The sequence below is a fragment of the Octodon degus genome, unplaced genomic scaffold, assembly GCF_000260255.1.
Source record: "Octodon degus isolate 3935 unplaced genomic scaffold, OctDeg1.0 scaffold00014, whole genome shotgun sequence".
Lineage (NCBI taxonomy): Eukaryota > Metazoa > Chordata > Mammalia > Rodentia > Octodontidae > Octodon > Octodon degus.
In genome coordinates this window covers 27,154,920-27,167,148 of record NW_004524590.1, presented here as the reverse complement: position 1 = coordinate 27,167,148, position 12,229 = coordinate 27,154,920, and the positions used below count along the sequence as shown (strand labels likewise).

Here is a 12,229-nt window from a genome sequence, read left to right as displayed (position 1 = left end):
TGTAATTTGGTACAGAGTCTCACTACGCAGCTCAGACTCAGAGTGATCCTCCTATTTTGGGCCTCCCCAGTCCTGGGATTGCAGAGGTGCATCACCGTGCTTGGACTCGGTGGTCAGCTCAGCATGCCTGGCAGTATGGCCAGCATGGCATGTGCTGCCGGGGATCAAACCCCAGTCCCTGTGCTTTCCTAAGCAGGTGCTTAATCTGCTGAGCTATCTCACTGGCTCCACTGTAGTCTTATTAATCGCTCAGACAAATAATATATTCATCAAATTAACTTGAAAAAAAGAAACTTCACCTCATAGATTTTGTTAATAAATATGTGATTTTCTATTATTCTCATTGAATTTCATCATTAATAAATGATTAACTTAATTGAAATATATGTCAATATTATCATATTATTGAATCAGTACTATAAATATTATATTTAGAAATTCTTTAGTCAGACTTTTATTTCCATACCCTTCTTTGTATGTATTTTATCTTATGTGATCTGAAATGATTCAGTACATACACACTTTATTGATAGTGAATTTACATCATTTTTCTTCTTCATAGAATTTTATAAAGATATCATTACCTTTGATAATTTTTGAAAGGCTATTTTTGAAATTTCTCATATAAACATCATTATGAAAAAATTGAACACACAAATAATCTATATCCTATCACTCCAACCAACCTGTACTATATATATTTTCTTAAAACATATTTCTAACTATATTACTTACGCTAAACAGAAGACATTATTTCCATAGTTGAAGTGTAGAAACTCCCCACCTTTATTTTTCTTCTCTTTACTCTTTTAAAACAATGACTTCAGTTACTTTTATCTTTAGTTTAGTAAATCTAGAATTGTGATAGACAACTCACAATTGAAAACTGTAGAAAGGTGATACCTTACAAAATTCATAATTTAAAGTATTGACCTCAAATTTTGTTATAATTGAACTGAATTTTTTTATGTAAAGTTTAAGTATTAGGGCCAACCAAATAGTTCCTTGGATTAAAGCACCTGCAAGCAGGCACAGGGGCCAAAGGTTCAATCCCAGGACCTGCCCAGCCAGGCCCTCACCTGGGGAGTGCTGAGACAATTGAGACTGGGTATGGTGCTGCGCGCCTGTAATCCCAACTCTTGGGAGGCTGTAAGCAGAAGAATAACTATGAGTCTGATCTAGTAGTGAGACACTGACAACCTGTAGACCTGTTCCTAAAAAATACAAAAGAAAATGAAAGAAAAATAAAGAAAGAAAGAAAGAAAGAAAGAAAGAAAGAAAGAAAGAAAGAAAGAAAGAAAGAAAGAAGATTTAAGTGTTCGTTAATTTGACTAATACATCTTAGCAAAAAGAACCATTTAGGCCCTAATTTTACCCTCTGTATTTAGAAAGCTTATTAAGAAAGAGACCATCTGTTTTAAAAAAGCAGTTAAACATGCCTTTTACTTCGTGCAGCAATATGAACAATGTTGTTTGTTGTCAGGGTAACTGTATGATTCTCCTATCTCTTAAACATAACATTTGTTATTTTCATGTCTGTTCATTGGGTTATCTGTCTTGAGAACTATCCAAGGGATCAAATACAAGTTTGGTAGTCCTAGTTTCTTTCCAAACTGGTGTGAAAGTATTTTTTAAATCTCTTTAAGAGCAGGTGGATTAAAATTTCCTGTTCTATATTCCTATGCTATTCTCCATCTTCCTTGTACGATCTTCAATTTAATTTTGTGTTTTCCCATGTTTCTTTATTTAATTGGCTCATTACCTCTCCATAAAATATGCTTGGACGATCAAGACTCAGTAGGAATGGTAGGCTTGCTCTTTCCAGCAGGGAAAGTTCAGTGTGAGCTTCTTATATAGAGTTAGCTTCAGTCTTCACTACAGGGTCAAGCAGTGAGCACTCAAGAGGAAGCATGGCATTTCTCTGAGTTGACCGCTAAGGGTGACTGATTAATCTAGCCACAGGTCTGAGAATAGTGGAATCTTACTCTTTCCAACTCGCTGTGCTACTAGTCAGCCTTTTCTTCGCTAACATATTCTGCTCCACCATCTTTTTCTTCTTTTCATTTCTTCTCCTCTTCTTCTCTTTTTTGTTCTGTAATGCTCCCTTGAGTTTTGAAGATCAGTGAGTGTTCGGTATGCGGGGGAATCCCTGAGGATGAACTCCTGGCACCCACACCACCTTCCTTGATGGTCATCTCTTCAGTGATGCTGTCATCATGCTAGGATTTGACTATCTTTTATCTTGTATTTTCATCTCATTTTCCAGCTACTTTCATTCTTACTAGGGGCAATAATAAATCTCTTGATCGAGAAACCAGACCACAAACATGTAGATTTAAATGACGAGTGTTCAATATCTCTTCTATTTAGCAGGAAAGAAAGATTTTTCCTTTCTTCTAACATGTGTTCTTCAGACCTGAAATGGGAACTAAATTTATTTTGTTCTTTTGTAAGATTATTAGTAGAACTTTCAGCAGCTCATTTACTGAAATAAAATGTATAACTAAATCAAACTTCTGACTGCCTTATAAATGTGAGGAACTTAGGATTTTTGCATGAACTATGTCAAATTTTGTCAGAGATATAATTAGGATAAAATATTAGGTGAATAAATGGAAAACAGAAGGGAAAAACAAAAGAAATAAGGCAAATGTACTTACATCTGATAAAGGGAAAAGTTACTTTTCCATACTCATGCTAAATGACTGATATTTGGATGCTAAAGGTAACATAATTGTGAACATTCTGAAGATTTGTTCTAGCAGTATTAGAAAATGATAAATACAACACAACAGACCCCAAACATCTTATAATGGTAATTTTGTAAATATCTCCTTGTTTATAAAGTTATAATTTAACAGATATGTATATGACACTTGGTGATATATATTTATTTAACTTTAAGTGATGTCAAACTGAAAAGATACCCTTAATTTAGATGATACATTTACAATTATTTTTTGGCTTAGCTGTGACAAATGTTCATATTCTTACTAGCTATAAATATTACTTATAGGATTATTTCTAAAGCACCTTGTGTTTATAGAGTGCATTATATTTAATTTAGCTAACTGAAATAGCTGTCTACTCAGTACTTGGATAACATTTATTGTCAGAGTTGACAAAGTAACTTAAAATTTTATGGTTTCAGTTCTAAAACAGTTGTAATAATGATCATTAGAAATTTTCTATGAATCATGCATTTAGTTTGGATCATAGATCCCTTTTTGGACATCATAGTAATCATATAGCTATGCTTATCAAACCTGTTATTGTGATATTTTATGCTCTTTTTAAGATTTTTATCTTCCCCTCACTTACTCCAAACAGATTACTTCCTTACCTTCTCTTTAACTCTAGCAAGAAACTATGAAGTTTTAAATTACCATAATTTCTCTCGTTCCCAGGTATCCTTAGACACTACATGTCTAATTGTGAACACCTTCCAGTAACTGTTTCTATGTTTGATATAATGCCACTGAAAATCTCTCCTCGTTCTTGGCTTTGAAAATAAATCTGACAATGTCAAATTAATTACTGTCATAGTTCCTACTGAAAGTCATCAAAAAGCTCTTCAAGTGATCACTTGAAAAGTAGTTTGCTGTCTGTTCCTAATGAGTTGTCTTACCTTTATCCCATAACGATTCTGTAAAATATTATATGTGATAGAAAACCCATGCTACTGGAAAGACACTGACGCTTAGTTACAGTCATGAAATGGCAGCTCTCTGTAGTATTTTAAAAATTCATAATTCAAATTTTGTGTGATGAAGATGACAAGCATTCTGTACATTCCTACATAGGTGCAAATAATTCATAGAAATACAAACCATAATGTTTTTCTCTGATAATATCTGTTCAAGCTAGGCAATGTCAGGATGAATAACTCTAATTAACATTCATGCCCACTGAAAGACATGAACAAAGATATTCATTAGTTCGATAGACTAAAACTCTGAACAATGCAAATAGACAGGAGTATAATAGTAAACATTTTTTCTTGTATTTATGGAATAATATCCTACCCAACAATATGGATTTCACAGACATGACATTGGGCACAGGAAGCCAGTAATAGAAAAGGAAGTCTCTACTTATATGAGTTCATTTAAAGTAATGTCAGCCGCTAGATATCATAAATATGGTTAATCTCAGGGAAATATCTACTCAGAGCTGTCACAGGAGAACCTCATGTGGTTCTGGAAATATCACAGTGGGAATGTGGTGCAGCCATACCTAAAGTTCTAGTGATTTTTGTAATTAAGGATTAGATAGATAGATAGATAGATAGATAGATAGATAGATAGATAATAAACAATATCCTTGAAATTATTGTAATAATTGATACTTGGAAAATTTCTTGGGATTCCCCTACCTCATAGATACAGAAGGCTACAGTAAGTTTTCTTGGAAAATACTGTAGTGTGCTCTTTTTTCTTTTAGTGTCCTGAATTTAAAAGGCCCAGGGACATCGCAGTAGACTGGGTTGCTGGGAATATCTATTGGACGGATCATTCCAGAATGCACTGGTTTAGTTACTACACCACGCCCTGGGCAAATCTGAGGTACTCAGTCAACGTGGGCCAGCTGAACGGCTCTAACTGCACCCGTCTCCTCACAAACATGGCTGGAGAGCCCTACGCTATTGCTGTGCACCCTAAAAGAGGGTAGGTTGTTGGCTGGGGGGTTTTATACCAGCAAAATTTCATATGAGCAAATTCTTAGGATTGTGCTTTGTCATTTTGTTCCTGCAACAAGTGTTCAACATCTAATAAAGTCACAAGTCCTCTAAATATTCCTATATTTTGTATTCTGTACAAAAATATTTAATTTGCTTTCCTGAATTATACATTCAGTATATGTATGTCTCTTTATGCATCTCTGTGTGGTTCAATATTTTTAAATTGGAAAGAAGAGACTGATGTAAAAAACTAAAAAATACTGCTGTTAACCTATAATTTGATTTTGTTAGTATAAAACATATTAGAAGTGGTACATTAATATGTTTGGTTATTTGTGATAGCAAAAGATAAGGATATATATATGCAAATATTAAAACATAAGACAAACATTTCTTTTAAATTGCCTAAAGAAGGAAAGCTACAACAATGACCAAATCACAACAGGAAAATATTAAAGATGCTAGACATTCATAAAATAAATAGATACATAACTTCCATTAGTGAATTATACAATATGTTGTCTTTTTAATGAGAAGATAATTTTTGCTTAATATTTAATTATCTATCTAAAAAGCATATTAGTGTAGTAAACATAATATAATGTATATTGTTTTTTAGCAAGAAGTTGGTCTCAAATGGTGAGAAAACTTTACTTCTGAGGTGTTAATGGGATTTTCAAAAATAAATTGAAGTTTGTATCTCAAATAAGTATCTGTGGCATAGCCTATTAAATTTCTAAATTTTTGTGCTTTCTAAATTTTTGTGAGTTTATGTAACACTTTTTTCAAATGCTGATGTGCAAGGCCTCCTTTTATACCATTCCTACTTCATGTGTTGGATCTGGTATTTTGTGTGTTATGACATTCTGGGGAAGTCTTTTGCATGTGGTGTGATGAGACCCTGCTTTGGGAAGCACAAGATTATTTATACCTGCACCATTTCTCACCGAACATCCTCTGCTGCCTCTCTCCAGGATGATGTACTGGACAGTCATTGGGGATCACTCCCACATTGAAGAGGCTGCCATGGATGGTACTCTGAGAAGAATTTTAGTACAAAAGAACTTACAGAGACCCACGGGTATGCTATGTTTCCAACAGCATGCTACGCTATGAAACAGGATGCAAAGCACCTAACAATTAATTCTACTTTCCTTGACAATATGATCATTTTTACAAGTATATAAAATAATTTATAGTGTGATTTCATGGAACTCATTAACATTTCATGTTGTACTTTTCCAACTTGAAAGTCCTCTGCCAGTTATATTATAGGAGTGTTATCTGAAAACCCTGAGAGTATTAGTGGAATTTCACATGCATAAAAATTTTGACACTTTACAGCAATGTGTTAGGATATTTATAAAGATATATATTAATGCTTTCAATTTCCCTCTCAGGATGCTATATTAGATATTGAGCCAGAAACTTGAAACTCAAGGCTTCTTCTAAACTCAGTTCTTCTTGTTTGTGTTTATTCTCCAATGTCGCTTTTCCTATAGCTCCTCCCTGAGAATGCCCTCCTCATGTTTCTCTGCCCAGATGAATCTTGCCCACCTTGCCAGCTCTAGCAATTAGCACTGTCTGTAAAAAACCTCTTCAGAGCAGGAGCCTCGGAAAAACTGTGCCATACAGTCCACATTCTGTACCCTTAAGAAGAGTGGAAGCATTGCCTGCAAACACAGTCTATGTTATTTAATATTGTGCTTTATAATATATTTTACAGTTTAAATTTATTTTACACATATTCTCATTAAATTTTAATATATCTTGCATTTTGCTATTGAACTAAATTTATTTTTTTGCTCTCTATGGGGACGAAAAACTTTTGGGAATTATTTCATTGGCATAAGCATATCTTTATTTGTGGGTAGAACACATAGTAATGAAACATCTACCATCTGCCAAAAATAGTTCCAGATACAGAACTAAAGAAACAAGTTTTTGTCAAGCAAGTATCAACATTCCTTAAATCTGTCTTCTAGAAGATAAATTATGCATCTAAATTATTTTGCTTGGTTACTCGTGCTATGTAAAAATACATTCATTATTAGAGACCAACAATTATTTAGGATATAGTACAGTCATGATTCTCAAAGAATTAATCTTTAGAAAGCTGATACTTATGGCGTGGCTTAAATAGATAGAAGGATCCAGCTATGTACATATATGAGGCAAGAACTTTGTATACAGGCAGAATAAGAAATTCTCACTTAGAATGCGCTTATCGTGTCAAAAACAGCAAGAATTTTACTTTTGCTCTGAGCATATAAGCAGACCCGGAATGTGCTGGTTATGAGTGTAGCACTGGGACTAGGACACTGATACCTGTTTGTTTCCAGTCTACCTTGTAGGAAACCCCAGGAGGGTAGCAAGGAGGTAAGCAGCATAATCAGATCAAATGTAATTTTTATTTTGTAGGCACTTTGCAGTTATTATTTTGACTTTTAGTTTCTAACTAATTTTAGCCTTGCAGAGAAGTTATAAGATTAGTTTAAAGAAAAACACCTCGGATTTAACATTTTGCATAATGGTAGTATACACCACATTTTCTTTTTAAATGATGGCTGTGGCAGCAGCTTGTAGAATTTGCTGTAGTAGGGTATTCTAGAGGAAGCCTGAGGTGAGAATTCTTGCAGTTTATTTATGAGGGGAATGCTATTCAGGGAAAATCTGTAAAAACATGGAGTAAAAAAGGAAAAGAGCCAACAAAAAATGGGTCCCATGTAAAATCGAGACACTTGAGGGACATGCTGAACAGCAACAGTTCCATGGCAGACAAGTGTCTGTTTCTATGATTGCCATCAGTGACCCATCGGCCTCTGGGTTGTAACTTCCCAGGCAAGTCTGCTCCAATAAATGGAGTTCAGTTGTCTGGAGAAGGAGGTTAAATGTGAGGCTTCAGGTGCTCAGGCAGCTACTGGTGGAGTGCTGCCGCCTATGAAGGGAGCCCAGGAAGGCGCCAGAGCCCACAGCATCTCTTACAATAGACCTCACGGAAGACTTCCATATTGAACGTCTTCCTCTCGTGGATGACCAGCACTCAGGTCACTTCAGGATGAGGATGGTCCCCTCCCTTCTCAGGAAATCTACATATGCAAATGGAAATAAAACTATCAAATCTAAGTGGAATTTTTCCTGAAAGGGATAATTAGTTCAGGTTTTGTAATATCAACAGAGTTGAAACATAAGGTTACGGTGAATAAATAAAAAGATTTGGGGGAAAAAGTCGGTAAGCCAAACACATACTAGAAGGACAGGTCAACATTTGAAGTGTAGGGTCATAATCCAATGTATGGACATTTCTACAAAGATATTTTTAGAGTTACAAACACCTGAATTTGAATCCCAGGGAATCACTTACTAGCTGAGAGACCTCAAAATGAAACTCCTACTTATCTACAACTGTTGTGTTATTCATTAAAAAGCACCAAAAACAATAATAAATCACAAACAATAGTATTTTGTCTATAAACTAAGACAGTGCCCTGAGCCAGGAGTTTCACTTGCTGATGTCAACATATATGAGTTTAAAGTAGAGACTCTTCAATGGTGATATAATTCGACTTCATTTGTAGCTAGTAATGACCTTTAGTACAGTTTTAACTTAACTGGTGATTTGAATAAGATGTATCTTCAGAAATATTCCTTTGGCAGCACTAAGCCCATTAATGAGTAGTCATAGAAACTCAAACTAGGTAATTGCTATTAATAGTTTTTAATTAGCCAGAGATTAATAGCACAGTATAAGAGAGATAGAAAAGGGAAGATATATATATATATATATATATATATATATATATATATATATATATTCAAAGCAGGATTGCTACAGTGGAAATTAAGACTGCCTATGATATAGAAGAGGTAGGAAAAATGTATCCTAAACAGATAAGAAGTCAATAATTTTGGGGCCAGAGGGACAGCTCAGCAGCATAAAACCTGCCTGGCAAATGCAAAGTCCTGAGTTCAATTCCCAGTTTCAAAATAAAAAATAAAAAAAATCAATAACCTAAAAGCAGTCAAACATTTACTATTTTCCTTTGCTTCTTCCACTGTTAAAAATATTAAATGTTCACTAATTGCCACTTGCTGCTATTCATCAGAATTAGCAGCAAGTGCAGGCACTGTATTTAATTATGAGAATAACACGGACAAGGGATCGGAAAGTAAGATTAAAAAGGTAGAATCTTGTGACATGATTATTTTAAGAAAAGTCAAGAGAAAAAGTTGAAGACTCCAAATGTATCTAAACAATAGTACATAAGAAACTTACTGTCACCATAGCCAAAAGGAATTTCGAAAGGTAGATGCTCCACCCCACCATGCAGAGCCCATGACCTCACCTAAAAGGCACAAAGACTAGGATGAAGAGGATCAGCCTTCCACCATATAGTTTCCAATTTAAGACTATTTTGTTTTTTTATTTAGGACAGGGTGTAAAGGGTATACAGTGTCACACTGCATAGATTGGACTCATAGTGATCCTCCTGTTTATAGCCCCCAAGTGCTGGGATTATAGGAGTGTACCACCACACCCAGTCTCAGTTGCCCTCTCATTGCATCCCTCTGCTGGGACTGGCACTGCAGGCCCAGGGATTGAGCCCACAGCCCCGGAGTCTGGCTAAGCAGGCTCTTTAATCTGCTGAGCTATTTGGCTGGCCCTAGGTTCCAATTTAAATTGCTAAACCTGAGTGCACACTGAACATCAATTTTCTTATCTCTAAAGTGAATATGATAATATTTACCTCAAAACACCTGATTTAAATGGCTCATTTACATCAGATATTAAAACCAAAATGAATTTTGTTAAGTATGCTAGGGATAAAGATAATTATAAAAATAAATGTGTAATGTGCCATGACAAATCATTGAATATGTCATGTATTATTCAGTATAATTTCCAAACACTTGTATTGTTAGCCACGTCATTTTTTTATATATATTTTGTTAATTTGATAGGATTACTCATTCTTTATTAATTATAATTCTGTTTTGAAACTCGGATGTAAAAGTCTTTTACTTTACTTCATGGCCTGTTGTTTAATAATTGATATGGGGGCTGGTGAGATGGCTCAGTGGTCTAAAGCACCTACTTAGAACAAGCTAAGCCAAGCAAAGCAGAGGGACCGCGGTTCAATCCCCCAGCACCACATGCCAGCCAGCCCTGCCCCCTGGTGGGCTGAGCTGGTCACACACACACAATAAATAAATAAATAAATAAATAAATATTAAAAAAAATAATTGATATGAAGGGCCATGGTGATAGCTCAGTAGTCTAAAGAGCCCAACGAGGCAAGTCCCAGGACCCAGGCTGGATCCCCAGTACCACATGCAGAGTCAGCCTGCTCCAGGCCCGCTAAGCCAGCCAGCCATTGAGACTGGTTGTGGTGATGCACACCTATAATCCAATCGCTCGGGAAGCTGAAACAGGAGGATCACAACAAGTCAAAGCAGCACAGTGAGACACTGTACCAAATAAATAAACTTTAAAATAATAATAATAATAGTAGTAGATATAAAATTTCAAATAATTTTTGACACAATATATGTATATATTTATGAAGTACAGTGCCTAAAGTGATCTCAGTAATAAAGAAATTTAAAACTTTGCAGAGAAGTGGAGAGGGGAGGACTCCACTATTACAGTTACAAGGTGTATGCTTGTAACAAGGTGCATGCTTGTAACTGTAGCTCCTTGAAAAGCCAAACCAGGAGGACGGAAAGTTTGGAGCCAGCTTTCCATTTTAAGTGAGACCCTGCTTCAAAATCATTGAAAAGGGGTGAGAGGTGTGGCTCAGTTGTGTCACATTTATCTAGTAAGGAAGTGGCTTCCTTTTCAAGTATCAGAAATTCAAAGAAAATAATAAAGAAAGTAAAATAGTAATTGTTAGACATGGAGAAAAATGAGAATGAAGGTGAGAGGTTGGTCATTGTGTTACAAGGCCATGGATTGTTAGGCAGAATAAATTTTGGAAATTTTATAGCACAGCAGGAAATATTTTTTTTGGACCTAGATCTCACAGAGTTAGCTTGACTCCATTTTAAATATTTTGAGCAGAATCTTGCTATAATTCTAACAATCTTATCTACTACCTCGATATATCTTTGGGTTGGGATTATAGACCAAGAGCCATCACAGGCTTAGAAAGTGATACATTGAACAAGTATCTCTCTTGATACTATCTCCATAGGATTTAATAATTCCTAGGTACATTTGTAGTCAAATTTTACTGTTACATATATGAGTCAAAATACATCTCAGGAATCTTTTAGAAAATAATGCATAATTTTACTTTCAGACATAGAATATTACTCTAAAGTGAAAATTTAAGAATTGGCCATTAATAAAACATTCTGCATTTACATGAATGTGCTTAATTTATGGGTGAAAGTGAACTTATACAAATACACTTTTTTTCATAGAAGAATGCTTAAACCTTTCCTATGTTCATATCTTAGTCTAACATCTATCTTCTGTATTTTTCTGGTGCATATAAATAGTGCTCTCAAACTTAAGGTATCATTTTAAAATCAGTAACTTCAGTTTTTGTTTTTTTAATCTCCAAACATGAAATGTGGTATTTTGCATTGTAATTTTATAGGAAATGGTATCTTTCCTTTACGTATCCATGGACAAATATTTGCACAGTACTTTTGATTATTCCCCAGAGAGTGTGCCAAGAGTACCCCCATAGGTAACCAACACGAATGGACAGGAACTTATCTCTGTGTCTTCTGCAGTGCATATGTGCTGTACAGTTAGAATTATACTAACTAGTCAAATAGTCCACTCCTGGCACCAGACCTGCCAGCTTAGCAAAAGCGTAGGTCACCTTATTTCCCCGGTGTTGCCACACCCTTTCTCTCCATGCTCAGTGCTTCATCATCCACCATCACCATGCAGTAATCATTATGTCTTTATATTCTATGTGCCCAGGACACAACTGTTTTAAACCAAAGCCCATTATTAATACTCCTGCTACAGCCTGTGTTGCATATTATATTGTCAGTAATTAGTATGTTCTTAAAAACTCTTCTATGTTGAGTGAATGAATATTTGGATACTTACAACTTTTAAAAATTTAACCAGTGGGATAGTTTTAAGGCCTCCTGAGACAAGTGGTATGCTAGCATATTTGGTGTATTCAAGTAGGACTCCTTAACAAACACAAGAAGTACAACATCAATTTTTCATTCCAGTGCGTTGTAGTTGAGCACCATGCAGCACGAAAACAGGAGCTGTTTCATTCATTGCTCTGTGCCTTGTCCCAGGGAGTATGTGGAACAAGGAAAGGGCTGCATGAGTACATGGTGAATTAATGACTGTATCATCATGAAAGGACACTTTCTGGTTAAGCTTTAAGTACAAAAGTGTAATATTACACGAGATTGACCTAAGTACCAAAACTCTTGGATGGTTTTTAAGCCTCTAAAAACTCTGGTTGGATCATTTATGTTGCCTTGTATCTCTCCAAAATTGCAGCAATTTCAGGAAAAATAGGAAGGAACTGTACACCAGGCTGGGAATATAGCTCAGTGGTGCAG

General features: G+C 35.3%; 1 protein-coding gene across 1 annotated transcript in view; it reads left to right on the top strand.

Annotated features, from left to right (window-relative positions):
- The window catches only part of LOC101574580 (low-density lipoprotein receptor-related protein 1B), a gene marked incomplete at its 5' end in the record, with an annotated part of 229,660 nt that overhangs the window by 123,501 nt on the left and 93,930 nt on the right, over positions 1-12,229 (top strand). The window contains 2 exons of the mRNA XM_004626417.1: positions 4,444-4,667; positions 5,656-5,762. Of these exons, the coding sequence (XP_004626474.1) occupies positions 4,444-4,667; positions 5,656-5,762 (331 nt within the window). The remainder of the gene's footprint in view (positions 1-4,443; positions 4,668-5,655; positions 5,763-12,229) is intronic.